The 17,708-nt window shown below is 42.3% G+C and overlaps 1 protein-coding gene across 1 annotated transcript; it reads left to right on the plus strand.

Moving 5' to 3' along the window:
* Window positions 1-584: 584 nt before the first annotated feature.
* Window positions 585-1,360, plus strand: LOC147612240 (uncharacterized). The gene is made up of 2 exons (XM_086784286.1): window positions 585-744; window positions 889-1,360. The coding sequence occupies exons 1-2, from the start codon at window positions 611-613 to the stop codon at window positions 1,235-1,237; spliced, it is 483 nt and encodes a 160-aa protein (XP_086640412.1). The 5' UTR covers window positions 585-610; the 3' UTR covers window positions 1,238-1,360.
* Window positions 1,361-17,708: the final 16,348 nt, after the last annotated feature.

Consider the following 17,708-nt stretch of genomic DNA (forward strand, 5'->3'; position numbering starts at 1 on the left):
CATGGAAGCCAGTAACCATGATCCCATGCGGCCAGAGAGTAATAGCAAGGGGGCTTCCGTGGGAGGACCTCCCTACGCACGCAAAGAGAAATAGCGATAAAAGGGTGCTATTGGCGACTCCCTTATCGTACCCGATAAGGCATTGGTGGCCACGTTCTCACTCTGCAGGTGGTTTCCATGCAATGCAACGCGTGTGGATTTGCCACGATCTTCGAACCCTCCAAAATTTTCCAAAGTTCAGTTACCTTAGTAAAATTTCCAGAGCTCGGTTTTCCCAAGGTAAAGCTGAGACTTCAGGATAACAAAATTATTTATTTCAAGAAAAACGTTTACTAAAAAAATAAGTAGGTGGGTAGGCTGCAGGCATTCTCAAATTCAACACCGTGGAGCGAGGGGCGGAGAGACGATGACAACAAGGGTCCCACCACTGGAGCGGCGACGACTGGGCCTAGCGCGCCCACTAGAGTCTTGCTCCTCCAAGTCACGATTCAGACCGAGTGACGGTACTCGTGCGACCGGACCGAGTCATGGTGGTCGTGGTAGGCTATTAATAATAATCATAATCAGGTCAGAGCTGAGGGGGGTGTGTGTGGGTGGGTGCAGTCATACAATGGAACAATCAGGGGAGTGCCCATCCATACACAGGCAATTGGAGGAAGAGGAGTGCTGCAGCATGTGTGGCGATGTGGGCTTCCCGGAGGAGCTCTTCCGCTGCCACACCTGCCGTGAGAGAGTCCAGCACATGTATATTGCAGCATTTCTGAGTCCCACTGACTGCATAATCTAACTTATCAGTACATTAATTGAAGTCATTTCTTTGGTTTGATTATTAGCCTACGAGCAGGAGTTCTCAATTTCTGACGCCATTAAGAATTGCGCGGCCTTCAGGTATTGCAGCAGGTGGTATCTGAAGCTCTCACCCCAAGCTGACAACTGGGCTTGCGAGTGGTGCTTGTCTGCTGCTGTTGCTTTGAGAGAGCCCATTATGCCCCGCAAAGCTGCACAGCTCCGAAATATTGCAACTGCAGCTGATGATCCGAAAAGCAAGAAGCATTATAACAGAAGAAGCTCCGGCGCCTTAGACCAGGTTCATCGAGATGGAAGCAGCGCGGCAATTGTCAAAAGAAAGCGTAACTGTAACTCTCTGCAACCATGCCGACCCACCACCATCTGCACCACCACCAAAGGCAGCCGCGCACAACGCTTCCGGAGTCTACAGGACGTCCTGTGTTCTTGATTGGTAGCATAGCTTTTCCTATGATGTAATCGAATGACAACATGTGTTCCGAGACAATTGAACTAAGGTTCTTAAATCTGTACGTTGTAAACTTTATTAAAGAGCTAAGGTTCTTAATCTGTACATTGTAAACCCTTAATAGATGCACCCCAAACGTTTTTTAGTTTATGAATTAGTTTGAATGTACAAACCTTGGAGTTACGTATAAGGGGGCTTTTCATTTACGTATAAGGGGGCTTTACAAATGAAAGCGTGGAAAATCTTAAAAATTATATCGGGGGCATATATATAATTATTGTAAATATAAAGACATATTTTATCTTTAGCAAAATTTATGGCTCCAAACAAATTCATTTCTAATACTATTTCCATTTCTCCTTATCTTCTAAGATGGAGGTATTGGAGCCACTCGATTCATTAGATGATGATAAGACTTTGTCATCTTCTATCAATCGGTTTGGATTGACATCTGTGTGCCCAACACATATTGATGAGCATCTACTTCAAAATCTTTGGTGGGAATAGTAGTGTCGCTTTCTTTTATTTGTTCTAGAGGAATTGTATGTTCCTCAATATCTTTATCTTCAAATATGCATTTTGTAGTGCAACTTGTATTACGTACCACCATTTTGAGTTTCAAAAAATAGGTTGGTAGATTACATGTTACAAGTAACCAGCAATACTATGATCTATTATAATTTTCTCTGCACAAACATATACAAGAGGGTATGTACAAAATCGAAAAATCGATCCACGAGTCATGTGACCACATAGATCCACCTAACCCACATGAGTCGTGTAGTCGCCAGGGTCAAATGGAAAGGATAAAGGTGTACCACTGAAGATGAAGATAATCATACAACTGCCTAGGTCAAATGGAAATCTAACCTGTGCACATCCCAAGATAATGGCTCAAGAATCCCCTAGATCAAAGGGCTAATGCGAAACTTGTTGTTGATGGATGTCCCAAGAGCCATTGATCCATATATATATGTGTGTGTGTGTGTGTGTGTGTGTGTATAGGCACATGAACTATGTATATGTGTGTATATGTGTGTGGTCATGGGGGACTCTCAGAACACCGCTTAACTTTATAACTTCACACACTCTCACTCTGCTATGTAACTTTCTCACTCTCTTTCACGTGCACATCATGTTTATTAAAATAGAGATACAACACTCTTAGTTAACACATAACATATAGTACACATAGATAAATTGAATGGCAACATTGGTCTTTGTTTAATTTATTACGTCTAGAATCAATACAGGTTCACTATAGATCAACTTCTCGACACAAGGCTATGACTTCCTAAGAACCATGACTATGTTAAAATTCACATCACTCGTTATCCACTACTAGTTGTGAGCTAATTGCAACATGCAACCTCTGCAACCTTCAAACTAGTGCATCCCACTAACCTTACAGTATTGACCAGCCATCCTTTTAAGCTTTGTCTTCTTGATCTTGGCTATGGCTACTCTGGTGGTTACATCCTGCCACCTTCACACATGTACAATACCGAGGTGGTGCTTTTACGACGTGCAAGGTGGTCAAACTGAGCATTTTATCGCCACTGAGCTGCTGGGCACAACAAAGTCCCAAAATGGGAGGAGGTGTGTCAGGTAAATTATGGATTCCACCTGTGGCAAGGGATTGGTACTAATAGGGGGGATAGGGTCTTCACTATCCACTTTGCATCGAGAGAGTAGTGGAATTTGTTGGATTGTATCAATAATTTAAGGTATCATGATTAGTATATCTTTTGTAATAAGCACACCACAACCTCGTCCGTCCTCTACTATACAAACACTCATTTACTAGTTTGATTACCTGAAAAATTGGGGCACCAAGTTCCCTCTCCTAGGGTAAGTTATAAGATCCCTAGGGAGTATTTTCTAAATTTCTTGCATTTTTTAGAGCACAAGAAGAAGTAATGTCGTCAACTACACAACCCCGTCCTTCCTCTACTATAAATGCTCATTATACCAGTGTGATTACCTCAAAAATTGGGGCACCGAGTTTCCTCTCCTAGGGTAAGATGTAGGATTCCAAGGGACTATTTTCCCAATTTCCTTCATCTTTTTGAGCACAACAAGAAATGATGGCCTTATCTGAGTTCTTACTACTTGAAGGTGTTTGAAGAGAGGCTTCTGATGGAGCTTTTGATCTCTGTGACCCTTTAGTGTCAAACATATTTTCCTTCAAGTTAATAGCGGTTGTATCACATCGATTAAATATAGTTTTCCTTAAAGTTAATAGCGGTTGTATAACATCGATTAAATATATTTTTCCTTAAAGTTAATAGCGCCTATATAACACTCATTAAATATCATTTTCATCTGTAAAAAGGATAGTCCTGTAAAGTTTGGTCTCATAAACCCTTGAGAAACAAAAAGATCAAATGAGGCTAGCTTGGTTTCTCATCAACTGAGCAATGGGAATAGTAATATCTTATGCATCTAATGTAATCCCATACAGACTTGGTTTCTTGTTGTTTGACAATGTTCAGTGGTGGGACAAGAAACCAAGTTTGTACTCCCATATAGACTTGATTTTTTGTTGTTTAAAATGTTTAGTTGGTGGGAAGAGACTCCATTTGGAGAATTCCACCTAAAAACATTTTTCAAGGCAATGTACATAGCCTTTAGGCTCTAGTGTTCGGAACCAACGTCTAGCTAATCCATTGAAAATCAATTCAAAAGCCAAGATTTCACTAGGTGTATATGGCTTTGCAAATTTGTTAAAAAACTACCAGGTGGTCTATTGTGATGTTCCTGAGGCTCTCTAGGAGCAACAAGTGTTGTTCTTTTACTCAAACCTTGACCTGTAGCATCCAAAAAATCTAGCATTTCTTGAGATGGTTCAAAGTAGATGATGATCCAAGAGGAGAAATTGGTGGCACAGGAGATCTTTTTTCCTTCCTTTAATGTGCGTGTACTTATGCTCAGTCTGTGCAGTGAATTTAATTGTGCCTGAGTGGAAGTTAGAGAATTTAATTGTGCCTGAGTGAGAATTGAATTGTGCCTGAGTGGAAGTTAGAGAATTTAATTGTGCCTGAGTGGAAGTTAGAGAATTGAATTGTGCCTGAGTGGAAGTTAGAGAATTTAATTGTGCCTGAGTGTAAGTTAGAGAATTTAATTGTGCCTGAGTGTAAGTTAGAGAATTTAATTGTGCCTGAGTGTAAGTTAGAGAATTTAATTGTGCCTGAGTGTAAGTTAGACAATTCAATTGTGCTTGAGTGGAAGTTAGAGAATTTAATTGTGCCTGAGTGGAAGTTAGAGAATTTAATTGTGCCTAAGTGGAAGTTAGAGAATTTAATTGTGCCTGAGTGGAAGTTAGAGAATGCACTTAATAGCTACTAATTAGGTGCAAGATTGTTAACAACCTATAGGTCAAACAGAAGGTCTAAGGGTCGAGTCAATGTTCCCTATTGAGTCTAAGTTGGACTGGTCCTTAAGGTTGGCTAAGGGTATTGATTAGTGCGACGGGGGTCTTAAAGACTTTTAATTGGCATTTGGAGGGGTGAGGGTTTATCTAGGGTTTAATCTAAGGTCTAGAAGGATTGGGTGATATTCTAATGGACTCGCTGTAATGCCTGAAGGTTTTAACACCTAAAGTTGATGTGTAGGGGAACTAGGGTCTAGGGTTGTTCTTCAAGGTTTAGGCACCTAAGCCTTTGGGACAATGCCAAAGGGGTTCTAAAACTCTTTAGTGGAATTGGAGGAGTAGGAGTTTAAAGGGTGTACATGTGAATTGCCTATGATTTAGGGGTCTTACAATGGGTCCAAAGGTCCCAAGGTGGGTCGGAAGGGTCAAGGGGGTGGCCTTTTAGGCTCTCTGGGGATTTTAGGGGGTTGAGAGAAATTAGTGACTAAAGGGGTTGTCTTAGTGTCTAGGTGTCTAGGCTAGGGGGCTAATTGTGGGATGTGTGCTTCTACGGTTTAGGTGGGATACTATTGAAAGGAGGTTAATGAGGCAGGAGCAGTGAGTTTGGTATGGTGAGGTGGGATTGATGGTTATGTGAGGAGGCTAGGAAGTCATGGGGTGGGATGAGGTTAGGTTTTGTGAGGTGATATGTGTTAAGTAGCTAAGGTTCCCGGTGTCCATTTAAGTGGACTAATTCTTAGATTAGTTTATTCTATCGTTGTTTCTAGGAAGATGCTTTCCTATATTCTAGGAAAGCATATTGCTATTTTAATTCAAATATGTAACAACTCTTGCCAATAGCCACTACTATTTGTAGTGACCTTATCTTGTATAAAGAGACACTCTCTTTCGTTTGAATACATGATCAATAGGCAAGGTGCTACACACTGAAGCATCTCTCTCTCTCTCTCTCTCTCTCTCTCTCTCTCTCTCTCTATCTATCTACTCTACTCTACTCATTCTTCTCACTAACTTCACGGTTCTCACATGGTATCAAAGCTTTGAGAACTCCATAGCCATTGGCAAGCCTCTTTCATCTTGAGATCTCATATCTTAGCTTTATTCCTTACTACCTTCAAGCTCAAGCTCCTTCTCCTTCAATCAACGTATCATGGAGGTAGTTTCATCTTTCACTACAACAACCAATCCAAGGTTGTTCTCTATTGACAAGCTCAATGGAAACAACTACCTAGTATGGAAGCTAAGAATGAAGCTATATCTCAAGCAACTTCAATTATGGAAGTGCATCGAGGCTGATGGCAAACCCATTGAGGAGCAACCCGAAGCACTCAAGATTTGGAAGCAACAAAACATTATGGAGCAGATGGAGATCATTCTTCACTGCAAAGATCAGCAAGTGCAAATGGTGAGAAGCTTAAAGTCCTCACAAGAAATATGGCAATTCTTCAAAGATTACTATCTACACACTGACTTGATTTATCAAGTCAGAGACTATCTACACACTGACTTGATTCTTCAAAGATTACTATCTATACACTGACTTGATTTATCAAGTGTCTCTAGTGAAGAGACTTGTCAACTTCGACATGCAAGAAGGTTCTTGGACTTTTGGCAGGGTCTTCTAGATGAAACCCTTCTCTCTGGTCTTGAAATCCCAGAGACTCTTTAATCAATGTTCTTGTTGGTAGCCTTTTCTGCAACAAGGGGGGCAACCCATGCTTCAACAATGGAGCTCAAGCTTCAAAGCTTGGTGGAAAAGATTCAATAAGAGGATGCCTTAAGGGATCAAACATCCCACTCCAACATTAAAACAGTGGCTCTAGCCACTTCTATCAATGGTCATAAGCATGGTCATCACAAAAGTGGTTCTCACCACTCGTAGGCCTCATCACTTCAACCCTAAAAGGGGAGACCACAAGCATTCTCATGCTCGAAATACCCCTTACTCCAATGTGAAATGCACATATTGCCACCGTCATGGGCATGAAGATAAGGACTGGTGCACAAAGCAAAGGGCACTATCTAACAACAACAACAATCACCACAACAAGAGACCATTTGGAAGAGCTCACTTCACTAAGGTTCAAGAAGGTAATCAAGATTCTAATCCCCACTTCTATAATCCTCTTGCTTCTCACGATTACCCTCTTCACCTTTTTGCTACTAGTATCAAACATAATACTCCTACAACAAGCCAAGGGTAATGGTGAAGTGGTCATCTCTCTCCCTAATGGCCAATCTACCTTAGTCAAGAAGGTCGACTATGTCCTAGGGCTAAAGAAGAGCCTCCTCTCTATTAGTGAGCTCATTGATCAGGGCATTGAGTTCAAATTTGTAAAAGATGGCGGTCATATCATAGCCAAAGATTATAATGGCAAGAAGATCACCTTGGTATGCCCTAAACATGGCAAGCTTTACCCTCTTGGCAATACCTCTACATCAGCCAAAGCCCTCTCTACCACTATTAACACTCCTGTGTAGAAGTGGAAACCTTCCTATGGCACTATAGACTTGGCCATATTTCAACACATGTCCTGCATCAAATGAAGCACAAGAAGCTTGCAATTGGGCTTCCCAAGGAGATTACCCCAATCCAATTTTGTGAAGGATGTGTAGTTGGCAAGGCCAAACACTTTCCTTTCCCAAAATCCACATCAAGGGCTTCTGACCCCCTTTTCTTGATTCACACAGATCTTTGTGGCCCCATGCAAACCACCTCTCTCACACGTAACAAATACATGCTTTTAGATGATTTCACAAGGTACACATATGTCTACTTTCTCTCAGAAAAATCATCTACTTTCATGAAATTTACATTTTTTCAAGAGTAGGTGGAGAAACAACATGATAGAAAGATCAAAGTCCTTAGATCAGATAATGGTGGGGCGAATACACTTCAAATGCTTTCAAGGAGCATTTCCCTATACATGTCATTCGCCATAAATTTACCATCATCAACAAAATGGTGTGGTAGAAAGGAATAATCAAACACTCATGGAGGCCGCCCACTCAATGCTTGCCGTGGCTCGTCTCTCTCATGTATACTCAGAAGAGGCCATCACCACCGCATGCTACCTTGAAAGCCGATCTGCAACTTCTACTCTTTGTGGAATCACACCATACACACTATAGTATGGCCATGCACCAAATCTCGCTCATCTTTGCATTTTTGGTGCCCCCGCATATCCTCTCCATACTGGCCTCGGAAGCAATAGCCTCGGAAGCCATTTTCGTGGGCTACAGTGATTGCTTTGGCTACAAGGCTTATCGCCTTCATCATCCCAAGGAGCAATGTGCCCATTCGGCTGAGTGGATTGAAGCCATGAGTCAGGAAATGGAGGCTCTCCAAGATTAACACACTTGGGCTCTTACGCCACCGCTACCCATTGTTGGAAGGCCAAGCAGGTGGCAGCTGATTAGTTGTAGGTGGAGGTGGATGTTGCACATTCTACAGGCTTTGTGATTCCGAAATCAGAGGGGGTTGGTTATAGGTTTTTCGAAGGCCTCTTGAGTGGTCTTCAGTAGGTTTCCAAGACTTGGCATCCCACCATAATGGTAGTTGATCTTGCTGAGCATATGGTGCCTCCTTGACTCTGAAGCAGAATAGTTCATTCATTTCATTAATGCATACCAGATTCGACGGGAGCTTCTTGATGAGGCTGTTGAGCTCAGGTTTGCAGAGGACTCTTTGGGAGATAGGATTGCATATCTTGTGGTTTTTGCAGCATGCGAAGGATCTTGGACTCTTTTACACAGGAGGGGGATTGATGGATGGAGTCAGACGCCACGGATGGAGTGACTCAAATCGGGGAGGAGAGCTAGACACGAGGACCTTGACATTAGGCTACAGTTTTTCCCTTGGCTCAAGAGCAATTTTATGGAGCAGTAAAAAGAGGCATCCATCAATTGCCTTATCGTCAACAGAGGCAGAGTACCGAGTTGCTTGTGGTGCTGCTTGCGAGGTGGTGAGATTGTTGAGGTTACTTGGCAAGATTGGGTTTCCACTGGTGGAACCCACAGTCATCTAGAGGCATTTTTTTCGTGAAAAGATCGTTGATGTAGAGTTCTATTCGACGGAGGACAGTGCAGTGGACCTCTTCCCGAAGTCTCTATCACAAGCTTTGCTTTGGCGGCACTCCAGCTCCATGGGGTAGGTTCCATATCTAGGAGCTGAGAGGGGGTGTTAGCAGTCATCTCCTATCTGTATGTTTACACCAGGGCCTCTGTTGTGGGTATGCCTGCAAGATTTAGATTTTTTCTCATTTTTCCCCACTCTCCATATTTTTCCCTATTTTTACCAGGTGTGAGAGGCTATCCTTTGGTTCTTGGATTGATCCAGGTGATGGCCGACTGGTCCTACTGCTCCCCGCTTCTCTCTGTTTTGCTGGCCGACTTCACACGGGGTCGGGTATCCTTTTGTGGCTATCGGCTATCCTTGCTACTGATCGATTGGATCATAGGGGCCATATAAAATGGCCCCTTGCCCCCACACATCTTGTATTCTTGTATTTCAGGATTCCTAGTGTATATAGTAGAGTTACACCTCTCTCTCTCTCTCCCTCTGTATTGCTGTGTTTTTCTGCAGTGCACTTCCTCTTGTGTTTTCAGATTTTGTCTTCATCTTCGCTGCATATTCTGACAGGAGCCACGGTAGTTTGAGAAAAGGGGATGCGTGAGGGGTGAAGGTCATATGGTAGCCGTCAATACTCTAGACCATCGTCTGAACGATGGATCGCATATAGCAGTTGGGCCAGCTGGCTTTTGAGACAGAGACCACCTTAGAAAGCATTGATGGCCGCCGTGTGAAACTATGAGGAGAAGGCGGTGTGAGGAGAGGGTTTGTGTGCGTGAGCCAAACACATGGAAGTCAGAAGATAGAAACGTGAGGTCGTGGCCATGAGGCGACATGACTGGGCGAATGTCGGAAAGTGACGGTGGCCGTGAGGTAAACTCTCAGAGGTTGACGGAGTCATGCGATGGAAGAGGCAGAAGATGTGGCCGTGAGGTGGCGTGGACAGGCTGGAGGTGTCTCAGGCGTGAGGTAGTGACGTTGTGGATGGGAGGTGGAAGCATGGTTGCGTGGGACATGCATGAGGTGTGAGGTGGTGAGGTGGAGCTGATGAAGCGGGAGGTGGAGGCCGGAGGTGACGGTGATAGAGAGGAGGTCGACTGGCACGTGGCCGGTGAGAATTGTTGAAGCGTGAGGACATGGCTGGAAGGCGGTGACGGTGAAGAAGGAGCACTGGGAGATGGCAAAGGCATCACTGTGAGGAGGTGGAAGGTCATGATGGGGAGGTCGACCGGCAGAGATGTCGTGAGGTCGACCCGCAGTGATGTCGTGATGGTTGGCATGGCTTGCCCACCATGAGGTTGATTGCGGACAAGGCTCCATGTGCAGCAGAGCTGGAGGAGTTCAGCGCAGTGAGAGCCTCTACACGGTGGAGAAGGAGCCTACACCATAACTTCCTTCTCAGTATGATGTCAAAACTACTTTCCCTGAGGTTAAATCCACCCCTTTTCCACACTTTCTAACTCTTTTCTTTCTCAGCTCACTGCTTCCCTTTGCTAACAAGGGACCCTAATGGGGCTAAAGCACACACAAATTAAACATAAAATCACAAACAAAATCACACCAAAATATACACAAAGCACATTAACATCAAGCCAAACACTTACAAATTAAAAAAACAAATCCAAAGCAGCCCAAAAGATCTATTCAACCTCACACCAAGGCTTGCTGAGTGTCTACACAACAGATCCATAGAAACCACGTGGCAAAGCTTGGTGGCTTGCTTAAAGCTTGCCTCGATTCCGCAACGGCAGACACCCAAGTTCCAGTACTTCATGTGGGTGTCTCAGGTGGTCTCTTATTATTTGAGAACTTCACATAGAGTAGAAAATGGTGAGGAGAATGATATGAGAGGAGAGAGGAAGAGAGAGAGAGAGAGAGAGAGAGAGAGAGAGAGAGAGAGAGAGAGAGAGAGAGAGAGAAGGAGAAGAGAAGAAGATAGACTAGGAAGCAATCACTATGTATTTCATTCATATCAAACATTTACAATGGATTGGCCCTTTATACAAGATTAGGTCACTATATATGGAGGTGACTGTTAACAAGTGACTCTTGCATTCTAGATAGAAAATAGAAATATGCTTCCTAGAATATTTCCTGGAATCATGCATGGAATAAAGTTAATTCAAATGGACACCTTGCATTAATTGCTAACATCCCCCCTTAAGACAAGAGGTGGATATTTAAACATACTACAATCTAACAAGATGCTGCTTGGGACGATGATTCCCCCCTCAAATGGACATCAGAGAGGAGCCCAACACCAAGGCACGAGAAGAAGCAGTGTTTGTCGTGAGGAACAGGCTTGGTGATGAAGTCCGCCAAGTTCTCTTGAGTAGAGATGTAGTGCATGGTCTTCGACCACCTTGAATAGGTGTTATGCAATCTTCCATTGCTTGAGCTTGTTGGAGACCTTGGGAGAATGGGCAAGAGAGATGGCGGATCAGCTATCACAAAACATTGTGACGGGGGGTATCTCATATGGAAGTTGGAGCTCGCGAAGAAGTTGGTGAGCCAAAGAGCTTCACGAGTGGCGAGGGAAGCAACAATGTACCCTGCTTCAGTCATGGAAGAAGCCATCGATAGGTGTCGCCTGGTGTGCTAAGATATGGCACCACCAGCAAGCAAAAAGGGGTATCTAGAGAGACTCTGCATGTAGGGATCATGGCCTCCCCAATCTACATCTGTAAAGGCCTCCATATTGAGAGAGTCTATGCCTGAATATGTTAGTTTATAGTCCTTTATGGCATGGAGATAGTGTAGACACCCTTTGAGTGCTATCCTATGGAACTTGCGAGGTTGATGGTGGAGAGCTTGAGAGAGAATGTGGCTAGAGTAGCAAACATCCAACCGAGTACAAGTGATGCAATATCTAATCTGCCCAAGAAGATGATCATAGGGAAAGTCGTGCATGAAACTCCTATCAAGATGTGTATGGAAGATCTTCAGGTGCAAGCTAGGCATTTGTGACCACCAGGGGAAAAAGAACACTGGGACATTTGAACATTAGCAAAAATGCCCTCAATATACTTATCTCTTGAGAGAGTGAAATGAAGCACCCATGAGGATCACAACATCAGGAATTTTCTGGACCCAAAGAGGGCCTCTTGAATTAACTTTTGATTAGGAATGGACCAATAGGAAGAGGCCTTGGTGCACATTTTTGACTTCTTTGACCCTAGGGGGCCTAGGCTTTGGTTTACTAATATTACTACTCTTGTCCCCCTACCTCTTGGGCCGCCCAAACTTAGAGGTTTCCCCACCTAGAATCGTGCAGATTAAAAACCCTAAAAATTTTTATTTTTATTTTTCCAAAAGTGTGTTTTCTCTCTCAAACTTCCCCCCAACATACTCTAGGTTTGGAAAGTTCATTTTGAACCTCTTTCTTCCTCTTCTAAGCTCTCCATTGCTGTGCAGAAACTCCATACCTCTCAAGCTCTCCCTCCTTATCAAGCTCCCTCAGTCTCAAGCTCCCTCTCCCTCTTTCTTCCTTTTCTATGCTCTCCATTGCTGCAGAAAACAAAAAACCAGGTTTATTTGGCAAGCTAAAAGAGATCCCCAACCCCCCTCTTAACAATCCCGAATGGCCCAAACGTCATGCTTGGACCATCTTATGCTTAAAGTTTAAGATGGTAAGTGATATCAAGACATCACTCAAGTTTTCAAAGGCATCTAGGTCAGTAGGGCTAAATTGGTTTTGTCCTTTACATGTTTTTGTGCACATGTTCAATTCCATACCAATGCACCAAACAAAAACAATGTATATTTGTAAGGAGGTACGGTCTGACCTCATTCAAGGATTACTAGGAGAGTGTTGGGAGGTTAATGAGGGGTCACATCAAGGTGATGTGTACAAGTGCAATGTAGTAGATTCTACAGTGTCTTTCAGGTTCTTGAAGGCATGCTCTATTTTGTACAGGCATCTGCACTACCAAAGATGGATGCAAAAGTACGGGACATGGATCTCACTTCAAGCCTCAGAAGAAGAAATTATGCCTATTGAGGTAGCTGTGAGGATGATGCAAAATGGATGGATTGAGCGAGTGGCAGAAAGCAAGCATTGGAGCCTAGCAGACCTGCGTCAACATTTTCATGGGCTTTGACAATGTGGAAGAGTAAAGTTTCAAGTTGATGAGAAGAAAGGTATATCTGATTCCACTACATGTCTAGAATTAACCCTTACACTTTCTGGTTATCGTGCCACTTTCTATATCTTTACAGATTGGGAAGTATAAGGAGGGGACAACCATGGCCTCAGAATCATGGCAAATGGGGGGCCTCGAATTTAGCAAGGTGCATAGCCCTACAAACACATAGTAGGCATGTGGAAGAGCTTGAAGATGAACTGAGTATATGGGAAAATAGCCTCTATTTTGATGCACGTGAGAGGCAAGAGTTTCAGGATCGAGGTGAAGGCAATGACAAGCTTTCAAGTCAACAAGGAGATGGAGATCAACATGAAGTAAATGTCACAAGAGGGGCAAAAAATGAAGACATTATAACAATTTTAGATTCGATGACATGCTTGTAATTTTGTAGCAGGCTCTTTTTTAACCAATCTTTATTTAATTGAAATCTTAATATTTTTGCAAACTATAATTTTTTTGTCTAGCCGTCTATTGTGAAAAGGCCAAACTTTAAATTTTAACTATAAATAGCCAAAGGTACCTTCTTTCTCATTTTCACACCATAGAATCCAAGCAAGAGCTCACGCTATCTCTTTGCATTCATATGGCTACCCACTTTGACAATTTCTGTGAGTTCCTCTCCACCACCCCATGGGCGGGGAAGAGCGAGCTCTTTGTCATGTTCTCTCGTGAAGTCAACTTTTCATCGTGAAGTCAACTTTGAAAAGTTGCTCACCCTTGCGTCCCAACATTATGAGACACAGATTGCATACATGTAGCAATACTTGGCTCCCCACTCCATCTTCTTTCCCCATTGCCCCAATGATCGATGGGTTCCTATTGAGCTGGTTAAGTACATTTAACAATATGCCCGTGCCTACATCCAGCGCCTTGAACGCTTCATTGACATCTGCATCCCCGCAGGAGCTTACTGTACCTTCAATAAGCAAGAGGTGAAGAGGTTGGGGGGGCATGACAATTTAGGAACTAAGTTCCTCTCGTGTCTCACCAATTTTGCATTCCTCATCAGCGAGGATGATGAGGATTCGGATGAGGAGGTAGAGATGCCTGCATTGCAGTTGGCAGGGTATTTGAGGGATGACAAGGAAGTGAAGGCACTAGGAATGAGTGCTGGTGTAGAAGAGCAGCTTGCATCAGAGCACTTTCCAGAGGGTGCACAATCTGCAGTTGAACAGTCCACTAGAGTAGAAGATGCGGGGCCATCTTCCCCACACGAGGAGAGCAAGGTGCTACTAGAGCTTGAGATCAATCTCTTGAGCACCATTGTGGTGGAAGGTGAAGAATCCTTATTTCTTCATGACCTTAAAAAGGTAACTGGCTTGAGAATGGATGAATGTTTGGGCATGCAGAGACAGTTGCTTTGGTCAAGGAAACTGTGGTTGTTTGAGACCCCGCAGCAAGCCCTAGTTCCACACAGGAGGAATTCACAACCTTACAAGACAAGCTAAAGGCTAAAAAGGATACCCTTACTGCTGCTGGAGTAATGGAGGAGACCAAAGCACCAAAAAAGGATGAGGCTAAGTCCTCGATTGACCTCTCCGCCCCCACCAGCACTTTGGCAAAAGAAGACATTGAGCAAGAGGTAATAATCGACCTTTTACAACCTAGAAACATTTGTAATTATGTATAGGAAAATATTTTGATTTTTCCTTTGATTGTAGAGGGTGGTTGAAATTGACGCATTTACTGGGAGAGGCGACAGCAGCAGAGACCAGGCCAAGGTCCGTGGACATGATGCTACGTTGGCGCACTATCTTGGTCGACTTCGTATGGATGGCATCACCATTATCCACAGGGACCACCCCTCAATCTGCCGTCACTCTATTCTTTTTGAAAGCCCTCTCTAAGGTGCTCTGTGGATTAATTCTGATGAAAATAACACTTTTATAATAAAAATATTTCTAATATGCATCTTTCTATGCATAGAATGAAAATAACACTTTTAGAATACACAAACAGAGGGGATTACTCTTTTTGAATAACATAAAGATAAAACTTATTTCCACAAAATTTAAGAAAATTTTGCCATAACCTCCTTTGTATGGCTGACATATTAAATCTACATACCCCAAGATGAATTAAAACACTCTAATCTAATCAATTTTCACTTCTAAAGAGCAATCAATAGGAAAATTTTAAATTTATTTTGTTTGTTTCTCATTTTAGGCTAAAGAAAGGCTGAAATTCTTAATGAAGAGAAGGAGGATGCCTTTCCATCAAGGCATAACATCCAATTTCACATTAAAAAAAACAAGAAATCAGAAAACCATAGCTTCTTGCTCGTATAGGTATAGCCAAAAGCATAGGCATAGAGGATCCTCAAGAAATAGCCCAATCACGCCTTGAGCACACTTTGCCCAATTAACAAGAGAAGAAAGCTCAATATTGTAAGAAAGCTTTTGTAAAGATGATGTATCACTTCTTATTATTATGAATACAATACAATTTTTGCAAGCTTATTTTTATCAAGTATATCATTGTTTTTTCTATTTTGTACCATCAATGTTTTTGTGAATGCATCAGAAATGACCCTGAGAGCCTGGGGGAGCAGTGCTAGAATAGTGCAAATTTTGAGTCTACACTGTTGCTGTAGAGCCCAAATTCGCACTGTAAGGTATTTTTATCTTGTAAATTACTATTTCTCATAATCAATGTACTTAACTTGATTATAAATGCATCAAAAATGATTTGAAGGCCAGAACAGTGCAAATTTGGAGCCTGCACCGCTGCTGTAGAGCCCAAATTTGCATTGTTTTGGCATAGCTTCCCCAGCCTTCCAAGAGCAATTCTGATGCATTGGATGACAAATAATGTATTTTTATACATGATTAAAGGTATTTTTATTTTATAAATTACTATTTTTTTAATTAATGTACTTAACTTCATTATAAATGCATCAGAAATAATCCTGAGTGGCTGGGGGAGCAAGGCCAGAACAGTGCGAATTTTGAGCTTGCACCACCACTACTACAGAGCCTAAATTCGCACTCTTCTGGCATAGCTTTCCCAGACCTCTAGGAGCAATTCTGATGCATTGGATGACAAACAATGTAATTTTACACATGATTAAAGCTATTTTTATCTTATAAACTATTGTTTCTTACAATTAGTGTACTCAACTTCATTATAAATGCATCAGAAATGATCCTCAATAGTTTATCTTATAAGCTATTGTTTCTTACAATTAGTGTACTCAACCTTATTATAAATGCATCAGAAATGATCCTCAGTTGGCTGGGAGAGCAGTGCTAGAATAGTGCGAATTTTGAGCATGCACCGCCGTTGCAGAGCCTTAATTCGCACTGTTTTGACATAGCTTCCCCAGTCCTCTAAGAGCAATTCAGATGCATTGGATGATAAACACTATATTTTTACACATGATTAAGGTGTTTTTATCTTATAAACTACTGTTTCTCACAATTAGTGTGCTCAACTTTATTATAAATGCATCAAAATTGATCCTGAGTGGCTGGGGGAGCAGTGCCAGAACAATGCAAATTTTGAGCTTTGCAGCGCCGCTGTAGAGTCTAAATTCGCACTCTTCTAGCATAGCTTTCCCAGTCCTCTAGGAGCAATTCTAATACATTGGATGATAAACACTATATTTTTACACATAATTAAAGGTGTTTTTATCATTTAAACTACTGTTTCTCACAAAACTAGTGTGTTCAACTTCATTATAAATGCATTAGAAATGATCCTGAGTGGTTGGGGGAGCAGTGCCAGAATAGTGCGAATTTTCAGCCTGCACCGCCGCTCTGCAGAGCCTGAATTCGCACTGTTCTAACATAGCTTCCCCAGTCCTCCAGGAGCAATTCAGATGCATTGGATGATATACACTATATTTTTACACATGATTAAAGGTGTTTTTATCTTATAAACTATTGTTTCTCACAATTAGTGTGCTCAACTTCATTATAAATGCATCAAAATTGATCATGAGTGGCTGGGGGAGCAGTGCCAGAACAATGCGAATTTTGAGCTCTGGAGGAGCGCTGCTGCAGAGCCTAAATTCGCACTCTTTTGGCATAGCTTTCCCAGTCCTCTAGGAGCAATTCTAATGCATTAGATGATAAACACTATATTTTTACACATGATTAAAGGTGTTTTTATCTTTTAAACTACTGTTTCTCACAATTAGTGTGCTCAACTTCATTATAAATGCATTAGAAATGACCCTGAGTGGCTGGGGGAGCAGTGCCAAAATAGTATGAGTTTTTAGCCTGCACCGCCGCTGCAGAGCCTAAATTGACACTGTTTTGGCATAGCTTTCCTAGTCCTCCAGGAGCAATTATGATGCACTGGATGATAAACACTATATTTTCACACATAATTAAAGGTGTTTTTATCTTATAAACTATTGTTTCTCACAATTAGTGTGCTCAACTTCATAAATGCATCAGAAATGATCTTGAGTGGCTAGGGAAGAAGTGCCAGAACAGTGCAAATTTTGAGCCTACATCGCCGTTGTAGAGGCCAAATTCGCATTGTTGTGGCACAGCTCCCTCAATCTTCCAGGGCATTTCTGATGCCTTCGGTGACAAACTAGCACATGATAGACACTCTATGTTAAACAAACATGATAACACTGAGACATTGTAAGAGAAACTGGAAATTTTAATTATCAGAAGGTTACAAATGAAAGCCAGATAGGCTACAGTTTTTTCGTTAGCTCAGGAGCAGTAAGAGGCATCCATCTATTGCCTTGTCTTCGATAGAGGTAGAGTAACGGGTTGCTTGTGGTGCTGCTTGCGAGGTGGTGAGGTTGTAGAGGTTACTTGGCAGGATTGGGTTTCCCTTGGTGGAACCCACGATCATCCAGAGGCATTTTGTTCATGAAAAGATTGCTAATGATGACATCTT

This window comes from Cibotium barometz, chromosome 46, assembly GCF_041138505.1.
Source record: "Cibotium barometz isolate CiBa-2024 chromosome 46, ASM4113850v1, whole genome shotgun sequence".
Lineage (NCBI taxonomy): Eukaryota > Viridiplantae > Streptophyta > Polypodiopsida > Cyatheales > Cibotiaceae > Cibotium > Cibotium barometz.